The sequence below is a fragment of the Lepidochelys olivacea genome (genome assembly GCF_965140295.1).
Source record: "Lepidochelys olivacea isolate rLepOli2 genome assembly, chromosome: 3".
Lineage (NCBI taxonomy): Eukaryota > Metazoa > Chordata > Testudines > Cheloniidae > Lepidochelys > Lepidochelys olivacea.
The window spans coordinates 16,535,082-16,552,295 of NC_140413.1; the positions used below are offsets into that span (position 1 = coordinate 16,535,082).

At 42.0% G+C, this 17,214-nt stretch overlaps 1 protein-coding gene across 1 annotated transcript in view; it reads left to right on the forward strand.

Moving 5' to 3' along the window:
• The window catches only part of CD2AP (CD2 associated protein), a 160,506-nt gene that overhangs the window by 128,831 nt on the left and 14,461 nt on the right, over window positions 1-17,214 (forward strand). Inside the window, exons 12-13 of the mRNA XM_084624761.1 lie at window positions 3,648-3,807; window positions 6,938-7,080. Of these exons, the coding sequence (XP_084480887.1) occupies window positions 3,648-3,807; window positions 6,938-7,080 (303 nt within the window). The remainder of the gene's footprint in view (window positions 1-3,647; window positions 3,808-6,937; window positions 7,081-17,214) is intronic.

The following is a 17,214-nucleotide window of genomic DNA, read 5'->3' on the forward strand; positions in this document are numbered from 1 at the left end:
TCTTCCTTCTCCAACTAATTGAAGTCAGTAGACTGACACAAGGGCTGAATTTGGTCCATTTGGCTGCTAATATAAACTTAAACAGTATCAAGACAAAGTATTCATTTTTTCAAGTCAAGGGTCTCAAACTCAAATGACCATGAGGGCCACATGAGGACTAATACATTGGCCTGAGGACCGCGCCACTGACCACCCGTCCCCCCACCCTCCGTGCTGCCCCCGCCCTGCCCCCACTCCACCCCTTCTGTGAGGCCCCGCCCCTACCCCGCCTCTTCCCACCCCTTCCCTGCCCCCTTTCCAACCCCTTCCCTGAAATCCCCACCCCAACTCTGCCCCCTCCCTGCCCCCAGAGGGCGCATGAGGGGGTGTGGGGTGCAGCAGGGGGCTCAGAGCAGGGGGTCAGGATGCAGAGTGCAGCAGGCTGCTCAGGGCAGGGGGTTGAGGTACAGGAGGGGTGCGGGGTGCAGCAGGGGGCTCAGGGCAGGGGGAAGGGGTGCGGCAGGGGTCTCAGGGCACAGGGTTCGGCTGCAGGAGGGGTTCGGGGGCAGAGTCCAGCCCGGTGCGCACCAGGGGCAGGGCAGGTGGCCTGCCCTGCCCTGCCCCCGCACCACTCCGGGAAGTGGCCAGGACCTGGGGGAGGAGGGGCACAGGGGTCTGTGTGTTGCCCTGGCCGCTCCTCCAGGTACCTTCCCCGAAGCTCCCATTGGCCGGGAACGGGAAACCTGTGGGGGGCAGGGGTGCCGCAGGGAGCTGGTGGGCCACAGAAAATAACCCCAAGGCCGCATGTTTGAGACCCCTGGTTTAAGTTAATACTGTTAACACTATTAAATTAAACAGACTACTAGCAGCAGAATAACAGGCCAAGAAGCAAATTATATATAACATCAAATTCTGGGAAATTCTGCATTTTTAAAAATGGAAAATTAAATGCAGAGCTTTCTGCTGAACTGTATAAAATGGGTGAAATTCTAAGGTCTGTGTTATGCAGGAGTTCAGACTAGATTATCATAATGGTCCCTTCTGGCATTAAAATCTGTGAAGATAAATAGTAGTGGTGTTTTGCTTGAAATAAACTTCCATTTATATATGCATTTTCTACCTCTCCTGAAAACATGTACAAATACTGCTAATCATTTTAATAAAATATTAAATTGTGGTGGAATTAGTCCTGTTAAAATTATTAGCTAATCGTAATATGAAATTATAAACCTTATTATGAGAGACTAATTAGGCTTGTTATAGCCCAAGTTTGTCCATAATTGGACAAGAATTGGTTAGCTGCTCTTTTATATAAGCAGTATTTTTATATGACTGTTGAAAGGATGTTTAATGACATTAGTTAGCCGTGGTAACTTTTTGCTCTTAGTAAATGTAATCAGTATGGTATTTTCCTTTCCATTATGTAGCATTATCTTTTAGCCAACTTTTAGTATCTTTTTCATTGTTTATTAACTCCAGAATAGTTGTTAGAGTACAGAGTGCTATATCTTTGTATAGCAAAAGTGACTGATCCCTATGATGTGGTGATCTGTGGTAAACAGTTTAAAGTATTTAGTAATGATTTTTTTTTCTTGGTTTGTGACAGCCTTCATATTTAGGTTTTGTTTTGTGGAAAAAAGTTCAGATAGCATTCTAGACATTGAGGAGTATCACATAATAAAAGCAAAAATGTCAGAATAGTTGACTGTAATTCATATGTAAATATTTAATTGTTTATCGTTTTTTCTTTTTTAAATACAAAATTATTGATCCAGTTTGGTGACTGATATTGGCTGAATGCAGCATTGTAGAACTTATGCTTCCTTTCTCCACTCGTATCACATATATTTGTAATTTTTCAAGTTTAAAATTGGTCAGCCAGCCAGTATACATAGACCAGAAAAAGACAAATCAATTAAAAAGACTTTTTACACAACACTAAATCTCATAATTCTGTATTTATCATTTAGCAGCACCAAGTGGCAAAATTGTGTATTGTCTCATTATATCAGTTACTCCAGCCCAATACCAAAAAAGCGCTGCTGGAGACATGATTCCAATAAACTGAGCCTTTTCACTGATTTACTGGTATGCTTCATATCTTTGAATTCTAGTATCTCAGGCCTTCAGAAATTGCAATAAGGCAGTACTTGTAGTAGATTCTGTCATAGGTGGTATCTCACCTAAACACTTCACAATCTTCAATGTGTTTATCCTCACGCATCCCTGTTGAGGTACGACTGTTACTGAATGCTACTGTCCCCATTTTTCAGCTGGGGGAACTGAGACAGAGAGAAGCTAAGTGACTTGCCAAAGGTCACACAGTCTGTGACACAACGGGGAATTGAACCTGACTCTCCCAAATTTTAGACTAGCACCTTAACCACTGGAGCCTGTTTCCTCAGATACGTTTTTATATAGGGTTTGAACTTCTGACCACTTGCATATAAAGCAAGAGACGTTCCTCTGCTCTACCAAGCCACTGTGATTCAGCCTTGTGCAAGGAATCAAGAACTCCTAACTTTAGTCCTCTTTATAGGCTTCAACAAGTCACTTAAGGTATGTGGAAACTGCATTCATGGGGTTTGAACGCAGCTCTTGTAGACATACCTGAGCTAGGTTTAATCTAGCTTGATCAGGTACTGATAGCAGTGAAGCTGCTGCAGCACAGGCTCCAGCGTATGCTGTGCAAGCCTGTCTAGAACCCTGGGTAATAACTCGGCTTGCAGTCCTGTGCTGAAGCCTGCCATGCCGTGGCTTCACTGCTACTGGTACCTGAGCTAGTGAGGTTAAAACTAGCTCTAGTATGTCTGCACAAGCTGCAGTTACGCTTCCAATTGCAGTGTAAACACACCCTGTATCTCTGCCTTTTGCCAGCTACAGAGAGGGAATAATGCTTACCTAATTTCACAGGTTTGAAAACATCCACAGCTGTTCAGTATTTGACACTATCCTGAGTGGATGGGAGGATTGTTGGTTTAATGATTGTACAGTGGTTTGAAAATAGAAGTACCCCATGAAGTACTAAGTATTACAAATGTGTGTTTTCCATCGTTAATTGACCAAATCTGAGCAAATGGATCATATGGCGATGAAACAGTGGAAGTTTTAGTTGTCCTGTTTAACTTTCATACATTTGTTTTGTATTCAGTTAGTACTACCAGTGTGCACATAGGAAGACAAGGTCCTTAATCTACAGAATTTGAATCTAAATGCACAAGGAAGTCATCATCTAGAGATCACTCCTGCTCTGTGATGCATGTGTAAAAGAAACAGGGATAAACATCTATATCTTTAGTAGTAGATGTAATGAATTGATATGAGGGGAAGGCATTAGAGGTACAGCAGGAATTCTTGTGTGTGTGACTGACTAAGCTGTTGTCTGCAGTGCACTAATGAATCAGTGACCTATTACCAGGAATGTCACTGAAGAAGTTGCATTAAGTGTTTATGCTAACCACATTTCTTGTGTCCAAGTGTACAGTTTGTATGCACATTTCCTCTTTTTACTTTTATCTAAATATATCTCAAAGTGATGCAGCATGAAATCTTCAGGGAAATCATTCTGATAGCAGCCACTATGATGAAATGCCAGTCATAATTAGAGGAGCAAAGTGTCCTAGATAAATTAATGTATCTAAAAATGTTTTTGTGCCTTATTTTGTAAGATGAAAAAGCAGCTCTGGATCAGAAGCCTTCTAAGCCAGTAGCTCCCCAGGTACCACCCAAAAAGCCTGTTCCTCCAAGCAAGACTAATAATGTATTTAGAGCTGGGCTTCTGCATCCAAAACGACCAGATAAACCAGTTTTACCATCACCTGTGTCTAAGTGAGTATATTTGTATTTAATTTTAATCCAACGTAGTAAATAGATTTCATTAGTTTATGTTTGCATGTGCTTCATTGCTAAACTATGAACCTTAATTAATCTGAAGGTGAATATGTCATAAGGATACACAGTGCCCTATATTTATCTGTGCTTCAGAAATTCTGTGGGTGGTGATCAGCTTTACCTTCTGTTAATTTTCTAATTGTCAAGTGACATTTTACTTGAATCAGATAAGAGGGAACCTTGCACCGTGACCTGCATTCTGTGTGAAATTATGCACTTCTGAATCATCAAACGCAGTGCAAGTTTTAAGCTGCTGCATTCTGTGTAAGTTATGGCCACAGGAAATGAGTCACTAGTGGTGGTCTGTGATATGCTGGGTAGAGGAGCCTGTGGGCGTTACACTTAAGAAATTAATTACCACATTGGAGAGAGCCACACATCACTGTGTAAATGACCAGATTTCTCACTTAAGTATTGTCAGTATAAATCCCCACTCCTGGAGCACGCATGCCCTCGCTGTTGAAACCATTGTCCTTTAGAAAAGTAGTGACCATTGGGAACATGTGAGTGAGATCATATAAGGATCTGAATCTCCAAGATTCCTCAGTTCTTTTCAGCTGCTTGAGTGGATTTAAATTCTCTGTCTTCCCTTCATAGTTCATATTATAACAGAGTAACAGCAGCCACTATTGTTAAAGTTGCGTATCTGCCTCTGTTCTAACCCTGGTTTCCAACCACTAGTATTAAAGTTGAATTTAGCTTCTATTCTGTCCCCTGATTTTAGTCACTGACAACTTTCTGAAGTTTTTTTTTTTCAGACTGAAGTTTTTCCATGCCTGGTCTCTGCCTGATGAGGTGACATTTTTTTGTCAGTTTGAATAAAAACCAATCAGCTCTTTTTTCAGTGTAAGGAGAGTGTGTCCCATTATAACCAAACCAAAAAGTAATGTGATCTTTTTTGAACAATTTTAAGTCTTGCAGGAGATGGGCTGTCTCCAGCATCCTTTCTGAAGATACATCTACACTTATGGTGGCATGCAGAGAACAGACACTGCACACCCAGCTAGCACGGGTATAAATAGCAGTGTAGATAGTGAGGCACAGCTTAGGCAAGTAAAGTGCCCTAAGGTATATACCCTACATAGCTGTCTGCACACCCAAGCAGTGCCTCCCATGTCTACACTGCTACTTTTAGCAATGTAGTGATCCATGGCTAGTGCCTTTCCCTGTGTCAGGAAAAGGTTCTGGCAGGGAGAGGCAGCGGGAAAGTCTGACAGTGTGGAAAGGCTCCTGTTGCTTCCTCCCTGCTAGAGCCTTTTCTGCTGCAGTGAAAGGCTGTGGCAGCGGGGAGCTGCTGGAGTCTTTTCCACTGGTCTCCATCCCCGCTCGTTGGAGCATTTCACTGCTGCATGTGGTTACACAGCACAGTGACAGGCGTGAGCTCGGCCTGCTTTCACTATGGCAAGTAGCTCCTGTGTTGTGTCTGTACTCGACACACTACTGTAAATGTAGATAAGGCATAAGATGCCTGGGACAGGTCACTCTTCTCTTGGTATCTAGCCATACTGTGCATTATTCATGCACTATTGCCATTTTCTTTGCACATCACGGGAGCTGATGCTCCGTTCAGGACAGCAGTGCTATAATCATTGTTCAACTAGTTCTCTTCAAACCTGACTCCTCGCAGTAGCAATTAATCTCTCAAGAATGGAGATCTTGAAGAGAGATTACTAGCCAGTTTTAAGAATCGATTCTTTGAGTGGATTGTCAGTGTAGATCCCCATTCACCACGCTTCTGTGCTGTAGATTCCAAATGGTGGAAGAAACTAACAGACGTGTAGGCCACAGCTCCGTACATAACCTCACACTGAAGGTTTGATTCTGTGAGACTGCATGTACGGGTTCCCAATGGTTACCCCTTTGAGCGCTCTGGCTTTCATGCAGCAGGTGCATGTGCAATCCAAGAGTACAGCTCCATACTGTTAATCTACAGAGGGCCACCCATTCTTGGCTAGGTATTGACTTCATATTTCAGCACACTTCAAGATTTATTGTTTTATAGGTAGAGAAGTATACAACAGAAATGTTTTTCAATTTGGGTAACAGTTAACATATTGGAATATGTTATGGAACAGAATTCCAAAGGGGAGATATAGATATAGACAAATAATAAATTGTGGCCAGAGAATTTTAATGTTCTTATGACTGAAAACGTCCACAGCTGCTCAATATTTGACTGAAAACATCCACAGCTGTTCAGTATTTGACACTACCCTGAGTGGATGGGAGAAGAGAAGGCAACCCTGCTGCAATAATAATCCCCATGTAGAAAAGTGGGGAAATGAGTATAGAGCCACATTTTAGAGGAAAGGGAACTTAATAACCAACATTTAACCTGTCAAACTGTTCAATTCACACAGCTTCCTAAACAAAGTAACTTTTACCTTCAGCTGCAAGATGCAGCTAAAAGAGTGGCAAAGGAATGGCTCATCTGTTCACTTTTGGATCTAGGATGCAGGAAAATCTAGGAGTCTTTCACTGCCAGAACAGTAATAAAGGGTGCAGAGAGACTATCCAATGCTAGAATAAGGGCCATCTATACAGGATATTTAACTAAAAGTAACCACCCATTATGATCCATTAAGAATGCTTTTAATAAAAAAAAAAATTTGAGGGCAATGGACCCTTCATACTTCACCTGTGAATGTTTCTGAAGTGGAGATATTGTTGAAGGTGGTGTTCAACCTTCTTGTCTTTTGTTTTGTTGCATTGCACTATAGCATTTTTTTTGCAAAGGGTTAGATTTGTTCATACAGTGTGCCTAAACGGTGATAAAATATTACCAGATAATGTTTTGAAGTATGCATGTGGAACTCCTACTGAAAGCCCTGCACATATCTGGAGGGCAGATTTTTGTCCATAAGAGTCCTAACAGAAGTAAATATGTTTATGAATAGCACAACATTGATTTTATTTGTCTGTCTTGGTGTGAGAGTCAGTCTGTGAAATTTTTAAATCTAAATGCTTAAAGAACAGGAAACAGACATTTTCCCCTCTGCTTTTAACTCTTAATACGTTTGAATTATGACTTGTTTCAAATTCAGACTGCCTGTTTATTTCTTTACAGATCTAATGGGGAAGTAGTTTCCCTTCGACCGAAGTCTGAAATTGAGCCACTAATAAAACCAAAGTTAGACTCTGAACATTTACCACTTAGACCAAAATCAGTAGAGGTAGATTCAGTTGCAGTAAAGAGCTATAAAGAACCAGGTAAGATGAAAAACAAATGAAAATACTGTATTGGAGAGCTTTTCTGAGCCTTTCCTATTTGGACTGGGATACTCTCATGGTATTAGAATAAACTCTTTTATTGGAGTATACACATGTTAATATTTAGTGCAAGAACAGTTACATGTGTTAGGTAGGGTATACAATTTTTTAAATACTGCTGATAGCTCTTTTGTGTAACTGGGAAAAATAATGTACAGTGTTTATCAGGCTAATATGCAGAGAACTGATAACGCCTTACTTTGTATTGGGTTAGCTAGAAAAACGAACACCTATATAATGGCTTTCTTTTTTCAATTAAAAGGATATTTTTGTCATTGCCTGACCTCCCTTACCTTTATAAAAAGATTCCTTTTTTTTCTCACTGTCATTTTCTGTGCACCTTCCTGCTGTTTTTGTGCATAGAATAACTTAATGAACCTATTTAAATATTTTTACTAATATTCATAACATTCATTTATAGTTTCGTGGAGTCTAGTTGACAACTTTTGTGGCTAACTCCTTCATTAGTGCTTTACAATTTTGAAAGAGAGAGATTGTATTTTGTGAATTTCAGTATTTGGTGCTGATGAAAGTGAACTAACTCTTGCTAGATGCACCTTGATCTTAATCTGACATCTGACTTACAATTCTATCCCTGTCTAATGAGAACTTTAAGTATTGCCCAGAACCAGCAACATTCTGGACAGATGCTATGCAAGCTCTCCCCATATAACTGCTACTAATATATTCCTTCCTTGTCAATAACATTACTGTGATCTCAATCCTGCGTGTGCCTCCTATTCAAAGGTTGCCTGTTCTGTTAAAGCTAAACCCAGGGTTGTGAGTTCAATCCTTGAGGGGGCCATTTAGGGATCTGGGGCAAAAATTGGGGATTGGTCCTGCTTTGAGCCAGGGGGTTGGACTAGATGACCTCCTGAGGTCCCTTCCAACCCTGATAGTCTATGATTCTATTATTAAAAAAAAAACTGGATGGTGACTTTTGTGATCTTGTGCAAATCTTCATGGGGGGGACTAGTTTTGAGAACACACAATTCTTCCATACATCTGACTTATACCAATTTTTAGCACTGGCCTCTAAATGTGAAATTTTCTAGTGCATTAAACCCAGTGGTGAGCTGGAGCCGGTTCGCGGGAATTTAACAACCGCTGGTTGTTAAATTTTCAAGCAGTTTTAGAACCGGTTGTTAACCTGCTTTCCTGCAGGGGGCGCTGAGGCTTTGATGGTCTCTGGCCGGGAAGTGATGTAATTCCTCCTCCGGCCGCCGGGGGCGCTGCACTGCAGGAGCCATATGGGCTGCCACCTGGCCCTGGACACAAGCCCTGTTGCTGCTGCTGCTCCCCTGGCCCTGGGGCTCCTGCTGCTGCCTGGTGGGTCCCTGGCTGCTCTGCTTGGCCTGGGCAGCGTCCTGCTGTTTGGGCTGCTCTGAGCCACTCTCCCCGTGAGAACCCACCACCCTGCTTCCAGCCAGCCCCTCACCACCTGCCCTGCCCTGCCTCCAGCCAGCCCCGCAACCCCTGCCCTCAGCCAGTCTCTGCTGCATCCCCTGCTCTGTCTCCAGCCAACCCCTGCGGCACGCACCCCCCTGCCCAAAGCTAGCCAGCCCCACACCCCCCCGACCTGCCTGCAGCCAGTCCCTACCTCCAGTCAGCCCTTGCCCTGCCTGCAGCCAGCCCCTGCAGCATGCACCCCCCTGCCGGAAGCTAGCCAGCCCCACACCCCCGGTCTCCAGCCAACCCTTGCCACACCCCCCTGCAGCCCTGCCTGAAGCCAGCCAGCCCCACACCCCGTGCCCTGCCTGCAGCCAGCCCCTGCTTCCAGCCAGGCCCGCAACCCCCTGCCCTGCCTCCAGCTAGCCCTGCCCCACGCCCCTGTCTGCAGCTGGCCCCACTTCCACTGGTGCCCTGCAGTTCCCAGGGCAGTAACCCTGCATACTTGCTTCAGTGAGGGGGGCAGGGAGCAGCTGGGGACCCACACATGTGCACACCCTAGGGTGACCAGACAGCAAGTGTGAAAAATCAGGATGGGGGTGGGGGGTAATAGGAGCCTATATAAGAAAAAGACCCCAAAATTGGGACTGTCCCTATAAAATCAGGACATCTGGTCACCCTAGTTCACCCCCAGGGAGTGGTGGGGGACGCGCACATGTGAAACGGAGCTCATTTCTAGTTCAGGCCCATCTTTTTAAAAAAGAACCTTAGGCAGGGTTAACACACATCTGTATTTTCCCGGACATGTCAGGTTTTTTGGTTCTTAAATCGCCGTCTGGACGGCGATTTAAGAACCAAAATACGGGAAAATACGGACGTATGGTAACCCTGTTGGTACAAAAAATACATTCTGTGGCACATCCCTTAAATCAGAACGTTTTATAGGGAACCGGTTAAGATTTTGGCAGCTCATCACTGATTAAACCCACATGGTCTCAACCCAGGGTGACCTCTTGGACATGACCCTTTACTCAGAATGCCTTTTAAAGATGCGGAACAGAAATAATTACTCCATTTCCAGAATGTGTAACTTCCCATCCAAATTGCACTGAACTGAGGTGTGGAGTGGCGAATGTTCAGTTTTGGACTACAAGTGTAAGGGTCATTTTCTCATGGCTCTACAGGCTAACCATGGGAGTTTTTTCCATTGGAAAGGGGAGGTTTCCAGTTTCCCATTAGGATGTGCGGCACTTGCTTCTGTGCCTGATGGAGTCTGAGATGTAACTTTGAAATCATGACTTTTGTATAGTAAAGATCGTTCCAATATTTAGTGGATTAGTGATATTAGTTAGTCATTCTCTTAGTGTATAACTTAGTGTATAATAAGGCACCCTAAGAATATTGCAAGTAGTACCCACAAAAATGCTTAATATGTTCCAAGTTATTTCTAAAATAGTTTTTTCTTTGTTAAATGTTGTGCATATAGAGAATAGATGATGTGCCAGTTTTATTTGGATTGGGACAGTGAAGGGACTTAACCAGTATCTGGTGAAGATTGGGGCTTTCATAAGCGTAAACTGAACAAAGTTTTTTTTCAGGCAAGAAGGAATTAATGTTAGTAGTTTGGGAGATGAAATGGCTGAGATACTAGCCCCTTTGCTTTAAAAGTGTGTCAGAAATCTGTTACTCAGGTTTCCTGTTTGGGGATTGTATTAGATCTTGTGCTATTCCTACATGGTCAGGTAGCATGTGTGGCCAAGAGCATGTCTTTCTGTCATCTTTCGGTGAGGAGAATGTGATGTTTTTGTTTAGATGTAGACCTTCCCTACAGTTATCCTTGCCTTTGTCACCCTGAGACTAGAATAATTCACTGCACTCAGTCAGGTCCTGTACACTGATGACATTGGCTGAGTATTACATATACTGTGGCTATAAGGTTTTGACATAGGACCTTGTAGGTCAGCAGAGGCACTCAAGCTTACAGTACGCTGATTTCAGAGAGAGGGAGTTGGTGGCAGGATCCCCTTGATGACAGATCTTCTATATACTCCCCATCTTACTGGTACATCAGGGCAGGCATTTGATGACTTTCAGGGAGCACTGCAAGGCTCCTGTATTTTCTGGGGCTTTAAAGAAGAAAGTGGAGTGATAATAAATCGGAGAAAGTGGCTGTTGAATGTTAGTGATTTGAGGATAGGGTTGATGATGATGGGACATGCCTTTTTATTTCATGGATGTTTATTCTTTAGTGTGGATGCATGTTTCCTTTGAGAGAGAACTAAGAGTGTAGTTAAGGGTGGCTGGCTTTGTGCCCTCATGTTTCTGTCATGTGGGGTTTCATTTATCATTTTTTGTGCGTATTTGAGCTTGCAGGGAAGACTGGGTACAGACTGACATGCATTCAATATGCTGATGACATTGAATCTATTCTTCCCTTTCATCCAACCTATAGGGAGCAATTATCTTTCTCTGTGTATGGTAGTGAATGGGCTCGATAAGAGTGAGCAGGCTGAGGCCAGGGGAAACAGAGGTCATATTGTTATGTTTGGGGAAGCAATTGGACAATGTGGCAAAGATTGTCACCCATTGATTGAAGGTGTGTCCCCCATCTTGTGTCAGCTGAGCATTCACTTTGGGAGTTCTGTTAAACTCCTTGCTGTTAGGCAGCTATATAACAGAATTGAGCAGAATGGCTTTATTCCCTCCCATGTGGGAAGGAAGTTGTAACCCTTTCTCTTAGGCCTGGACTATGTTACAGGCCTTCATGCTTCTGTTGCTTGAAGTTTAGGCAATTCCAATGCACCCTGTGGGGATCTGCATGTGGATACCGAAGCTGGGGCAGAAAGTGGTGAGCACATGACACCAATGCTCCGGGATTTGTGTTGGATGCCTGTTGGTTTCTGGATGGAGTTTAAGAAGTTGATTCTGATCTATAAAACCCAAATGGGATGGGTGATGGGATTGGGCAAGGATTTGTGGATTTTTATTTGGCACAACTAGTTTTGTGGGAGCTGAAGAAATTCTAGTTTTGTGGACTGCAAAGAGATTGTTGGTTTGCTGTTGCTAATTTAATCTTGATATTCTTAATTATCTAGCAAGGCCACCCACAGGCTGGAGTGTAGGCATTTTGTGCTTACATATTGAAATCAAAGCACAAGATTTTTTAAATTTAATTGCCTATTTTGAATAAGAATAGAGTAAAAACATAATTTAAAAGACTTTTCCTAGGTAGTACTAAATCACCAATGTCTCATATGAAACAAGCATTCAAAAGTGATATTGTATCAGCCTGAAATGAAGGTAGGCCCCAATCCTTCAATTGCCTCCCTATGAACTGGGGGCAACCGCTTGCATGGAGTCAGTTGCAAGATCAGGATCTTGTATTGTAAATGCGCATACACTGATCCTTAAGGCGTGTCAGTTTTACCCAAGATAAATAGATATGGTTAACTCAAAGTTTGGTATGTTCCCTTAAAGATCTTATATGTAGATGTGTTAGCCATATGCTAAATCGCAAAGCAATGTGATAAATTTAATAGGTATCTTGGTTTGATCCGCACCATCTGCTTTCTGCCGACTGAACCTTGTGAGAATATCTCTAACACTGTAAATTTACCAGCACCTTCAAAAAGCTGCCATAAAAAACAAAAGTGCCACAAACTTTGCACATTTCAGAGGAGAAGAGAGAATTTTCTCACCCAAGGGGGGATACCCCTTTCTGAAACCCCACAACAGGCAAGAGTCACCTCTGCACTTTTTTATAGCCCAGTATGTTTGAACTCCTATTTAACTAAGACACTTGATTTTATATAGACAGGAGTAGGAAAATTAGTCCCAATAAATATTTTCCAGACTCTCTCAAACCTTCATAAAATAGGTTTTATGGAACATGCGTAACAGGCAGAGTGCTTGGTAGCCAAGCGTGGCAGAAAGCTTTTATCCACGGTTGCTTGGAATGACCTGCCTAACTCATTCATGGCTTTACCGCCAGCGTGTAGTACAGTCGTCCCAACTCATGCCAGTGAAACCTATAAAACCACACTACTGAAATTTCAGTGTGTACGTCACGGCTACGGAAGGGCTTGTTAATGCTACAAAACCTGGGGCTGTGTAAGGTCAAACACTTCAGTTGCCTGTGGCAATTTTAAGATTATTTTATGAATCTTATAAGAGTCAAGGTAAATAGAAAATGCAATACATGCCTTCACAGAGCCCTAAGAGATGTCCTCTCTTGAGGTCAGACGACCCAAGCTTTGCTTTTCTAGTTAGTGTGTTATCCCAGCTTGTTGGTGTGATTTCACTGAAGTGAATGCACAGAGGATGAAGTTTTATCAGAATCACTAATGTTCCTTGTATCTGTCTAACTGGTTTGTAGCCATTTTAACTATCAGTCTTGTTTCTGGTAGTTTAGGGTCTCAGATTAATTACTTAAATGAACAATATTTGTTGAGCCTGATTTTTCAGAGGTGCTGGCCTCAATGGTACGCTGCTGTTCAACACGTCTGAAAATCATGCCTGTTGCTGTTAGATCACCAATAAATACTTCAGTGATCATATTTGTGAAGACTTCTGAATACCACTTGTTGATGATTCATTTGAAAAGGACCGTAAAAGTTTCCCCTCTTGATTAGAGAGTTAAACCAAAAATGTAACAGACTGAAAACAAAGTGATTCTGTGTGTTTGAGACCTGAAGATATTATAATATAGGCAATGCTAATATGCTGAACATGTGAAACGATTCTGTTCCTTCTACAAATGTTTCTTTTTCCTGCTTTGTAAAATATTTATTTTTTTTTTTTTTTGGTTCAGAATCTTTTTTCTAGACATTCCTCTCCTTGACTTTTCTTTCCAGATTTTGTTTCCTATCCTGTTTGCCATGTTTCCCTTCTTACGTGTCAGGAAATTACCCTACCCTTCTCCATTTTGGTAAGATAACATTATATAAGGAAATCCAAACACTGTGTGTTATACCAGTACATGCACGTAGCCTTTTCTTTTTAGCAGCTCAGAGTTAATTTTCATTTGCAGTTGTATATACTAAAATTTGGGTTTTATTTTAAAATGCTTTTCTGGTTGTTTTGGATGCAGATTTTCCTTAGCTAGCAGAGAAGTATTTACCTTTAAATGCATTCTAAAAAAAATTATGGGACTTCATAAAGTGTACACATATTTACACGCTATTATTTAACCTGTCGGTGAGGCCCCAAATGTAGTTTTTTGTAATGGGATTACATTAAATATGGATCACATTTCTGATGCGGCTGAGGTGGATGGCTTTACTGCATCTTTGCACACACAAAATATCATCTGACTGCTATGCACACTGATGTTTTTTTGTTTTGTATTTTTTAATTCTTGTATGTTAAGTCTTGGAAACAAGTCTTTATAATTTACCCTGTTGGCTTCTTGTCCTATAAAACTGTAATATATTGTGTTTTTAAAAAGGAGTGTAATTACCTCCCATAAGATGTAAATCTTCTTCTGATTTCATTTACAATGATTTGCCGTGTACCATTTGTTTCTCCATTCTTAATTATAGTTAATAACTTTAAACTCATGGTTTTTTGCGTGGCTGAAGTCTTAGTATTCTGATTTATTATGATTGCCTTCTAATCTTTTGTGGGGATGAAGTTTAGTCTTAACAGGGTGAAAGACAGCGCAAACAGCTGTCTATCTTGTCTTGCTATGGTATGAATGTTGGGTTTCCTCATTTCATATAGCATAATTGCAGTGTAGCTAGTACTTTGAGCTGCTAAACCCTGGCAACTTCAGGGGATTAATTCACTTCTTCATTCACGTCTCATGTTTTTGTTGTGCCCTGTAGTTCTTCAGACAAACGGAAATAGTATATGCCAGACCACTGGACACTTTCACTACCAAAATTCACCATTTCTGCCACATACATTGTTGACTACCTTTTTTTGACTGGCTGAATCTTTTTCTGTTGTATTATATGCTTTTCCCAATTTGCTCATGACCCTGCTATAATGTACAGCTCCAGATTTAGGTGGTGGTAGGTGATCTCAATAGGCTGCTTTCTCTATCACAACCGCCTGAGGTTAATTGAACCGTCTGGTCTCTTTGGCAATATGTCTCAGCCTTCAACTTTTCTTTGATCCAGGAGATGTATGAAAATTAGAGCTCTTTTTTAGCACGATAGTACTCATTTTGGTAGATGAAGTCTTAAAAGCCCACATAGTAACTGGAAAAAGGTCCTTGATAAATAAGTGAACAATTCATTTACAATTAAACCTGATACAGAATAGGTGAAATTTTGGCTGTCTTGCAGCCCATCAAACTCCTATTCGCTTCCATGGGGCTCAGGATTCACCCATTATAGGGAATATTATACAAAGGTAAATGAAACCTCTTTCATCAAGTCGTCGTCATCATCATCATCATCACTCCCATAACCGCATTGGTCATTGGGGCATCATCACTGATGAGCAATCATCCAATTGTCTCCACCTCTGACGATTGTGTGTCAGTGCTTGAGTGTCCGCAAAGTTCATTCCTGTCAACTCTTCTGTGTTATCAGTCCATCTCTTCTTCTGTCTACCTCTTCTTCTCTTCCCCGTACTGTCCCTTGGAGGAGGATCTTGGGTATTCCAGAACATCTTGTTACATGGCCGTACCACTTCAGCTTGCACTTCTTCACGGTCATCAGGAAGTGTTCATATGACCCAGCGCATTGGGTGGTGATGATGCGGACCTCTTCATTAGTGATGTGGTCAAAGTAGGAGATGCCCCGGATTTTACAGAAGTATCTCATCTCTATTACCTGTATTTTCTGTTCAAGTTCTGCCGTAAGGGTCCGTGTCTCACATGCATACAGAAAAATGGAGATGACCAATGCATGAGGCAGTTTCAGTTTGGATTCCGGGAACATGTTCTTATTCCTCCAGATTGGCTTCAGCTTTGCCACTGCTGCTGTTTGCACAGTTCTTGCCAGAATTTCTGCTTTGGATCCTTCATCAGTGATTGCCCACAAATACTTGAACTGTTTCACTGTCTCCAGCTCTTGTCCACTGACAGTTATATGTGAGCTGATCCCATCACGTTTGTTTGTCATCAGCTTGGTTTTCTCTGCACTAATTTCCATGCCGTATTTTGCGGAGGTTTCAGCCAATTGTTTCACAAGTTTGGCAAGTTCATCTTCACTGCCTGCTAGGCTGACAGTGTCATCAGCGAACCGAAGATTTGAGATGGTTCACCCCCTAATGCTGACTGTGCGTATGTGATCTTCTAGGGCATCAGTCGTTATGCTGCCAAGTAGATGTTGAACAGTGTGGGCGAAAGAAGGCAGCCTTTCTGGACTCCAGCAGTGGTGCAAACCCACCCTCCTCTTGTGCCATTGATGAGAACTGCACTGCTGGCCTTGGCATACAGTTGTTTAATGGTAAGAATAAGCTTACGACCAACATTGTACTACTTCATGGTTGCCCAAGAGTTTCATGCCATACTCTTTCAAATGCCTTTTTGAAGTCAATAAAGATGTGGTAGATGTCCTGCTAATGGTGTAAGAACTTCTCACATAGAACAAGAAGGTTGAAAATCTGTTCTGTGATGGTACTTCCAGCATGAAAGTCAACCTGTTCTTCAGCGATGATATTCTCCGCTGGTGGCTTCAATATGACTTTTTACATCACTTTGCTAGGATGGCTAATTAAGCTTATAGTCCGGTAATTTTGACACAATTGCAGGTTGCCTTTCTTTGGCAGAGTGATGACCAGTGACTGTGTCCACGTTGAGGGCCACTCACCAGTCTGCCAGATCTTGTTGCAGATCTTGGTGAGTACATCTATTACTATTTCTTCTCCGAATTTCATCAGTTCAGCTGGGATGCTGTCAATACCTGTAGTCTTTCCTACAGACTTGCATCAAGTAATCACACTCTATTCCCAATATTAAGCCAACAAGAAAGAAAAGATGTAAGGAAGAAATGAATAGAGAGCTCCCTTTATTATTTGTATTCTGATAGCACTATGTTACACTTTGCACTTTACTGAGGTGTAACAGTCTGTCCCAAAGAGTTTGCAGTCTTAAAGCAAAGAAACAGTTCTACGAATCATCCCAGTACTTCCATAATGTACCACAGGCAACAGGTGCAGCCTTGGACTCTGTATTTCCCAAGTCTTAATGAAACATTGCTCTCTCTGAATATATGGGTCTCTTAAAACTTGAGCGCCTGGCATGTGACTCAACCATGAGAGAGAGGCTGGCATCCTTTACAATGTATGAAGTAATTCAGTTTGTGCACCTCTTTAAGCTTACTGCTACATGGTTCCTCCTTCCTGCTGCTACCACAGATGAAAGGAACCTTCCTGAGACAGGAAGAATATATAAATACCATATTTTAGTCTTTTTTTCCTTTTATCATCCTCATTATTACTCTTAATACATAACTAATGGAGGCCCAGGTTTACTTTTTAACACAGGTTTCTGTTCTGAGATTAGGTGGACCATTAAGAATATGAGGGTATCTCCTTGATAGCTACTGCAGGACATTTAACAAATTGTATACTGTGTTGTACCTGATTACAATGACCTTTTTTATCTTGTGGCCGTCCTTTTCTTCTCAAACTGCCCTCAGCATCCGTCTTCTTATACCCATTACTCTGTCCTTTCCTCACCTCTCCAATTTCTCCTTCCATTTCTCTCCACTCATCTCCGTTCCCTTTACA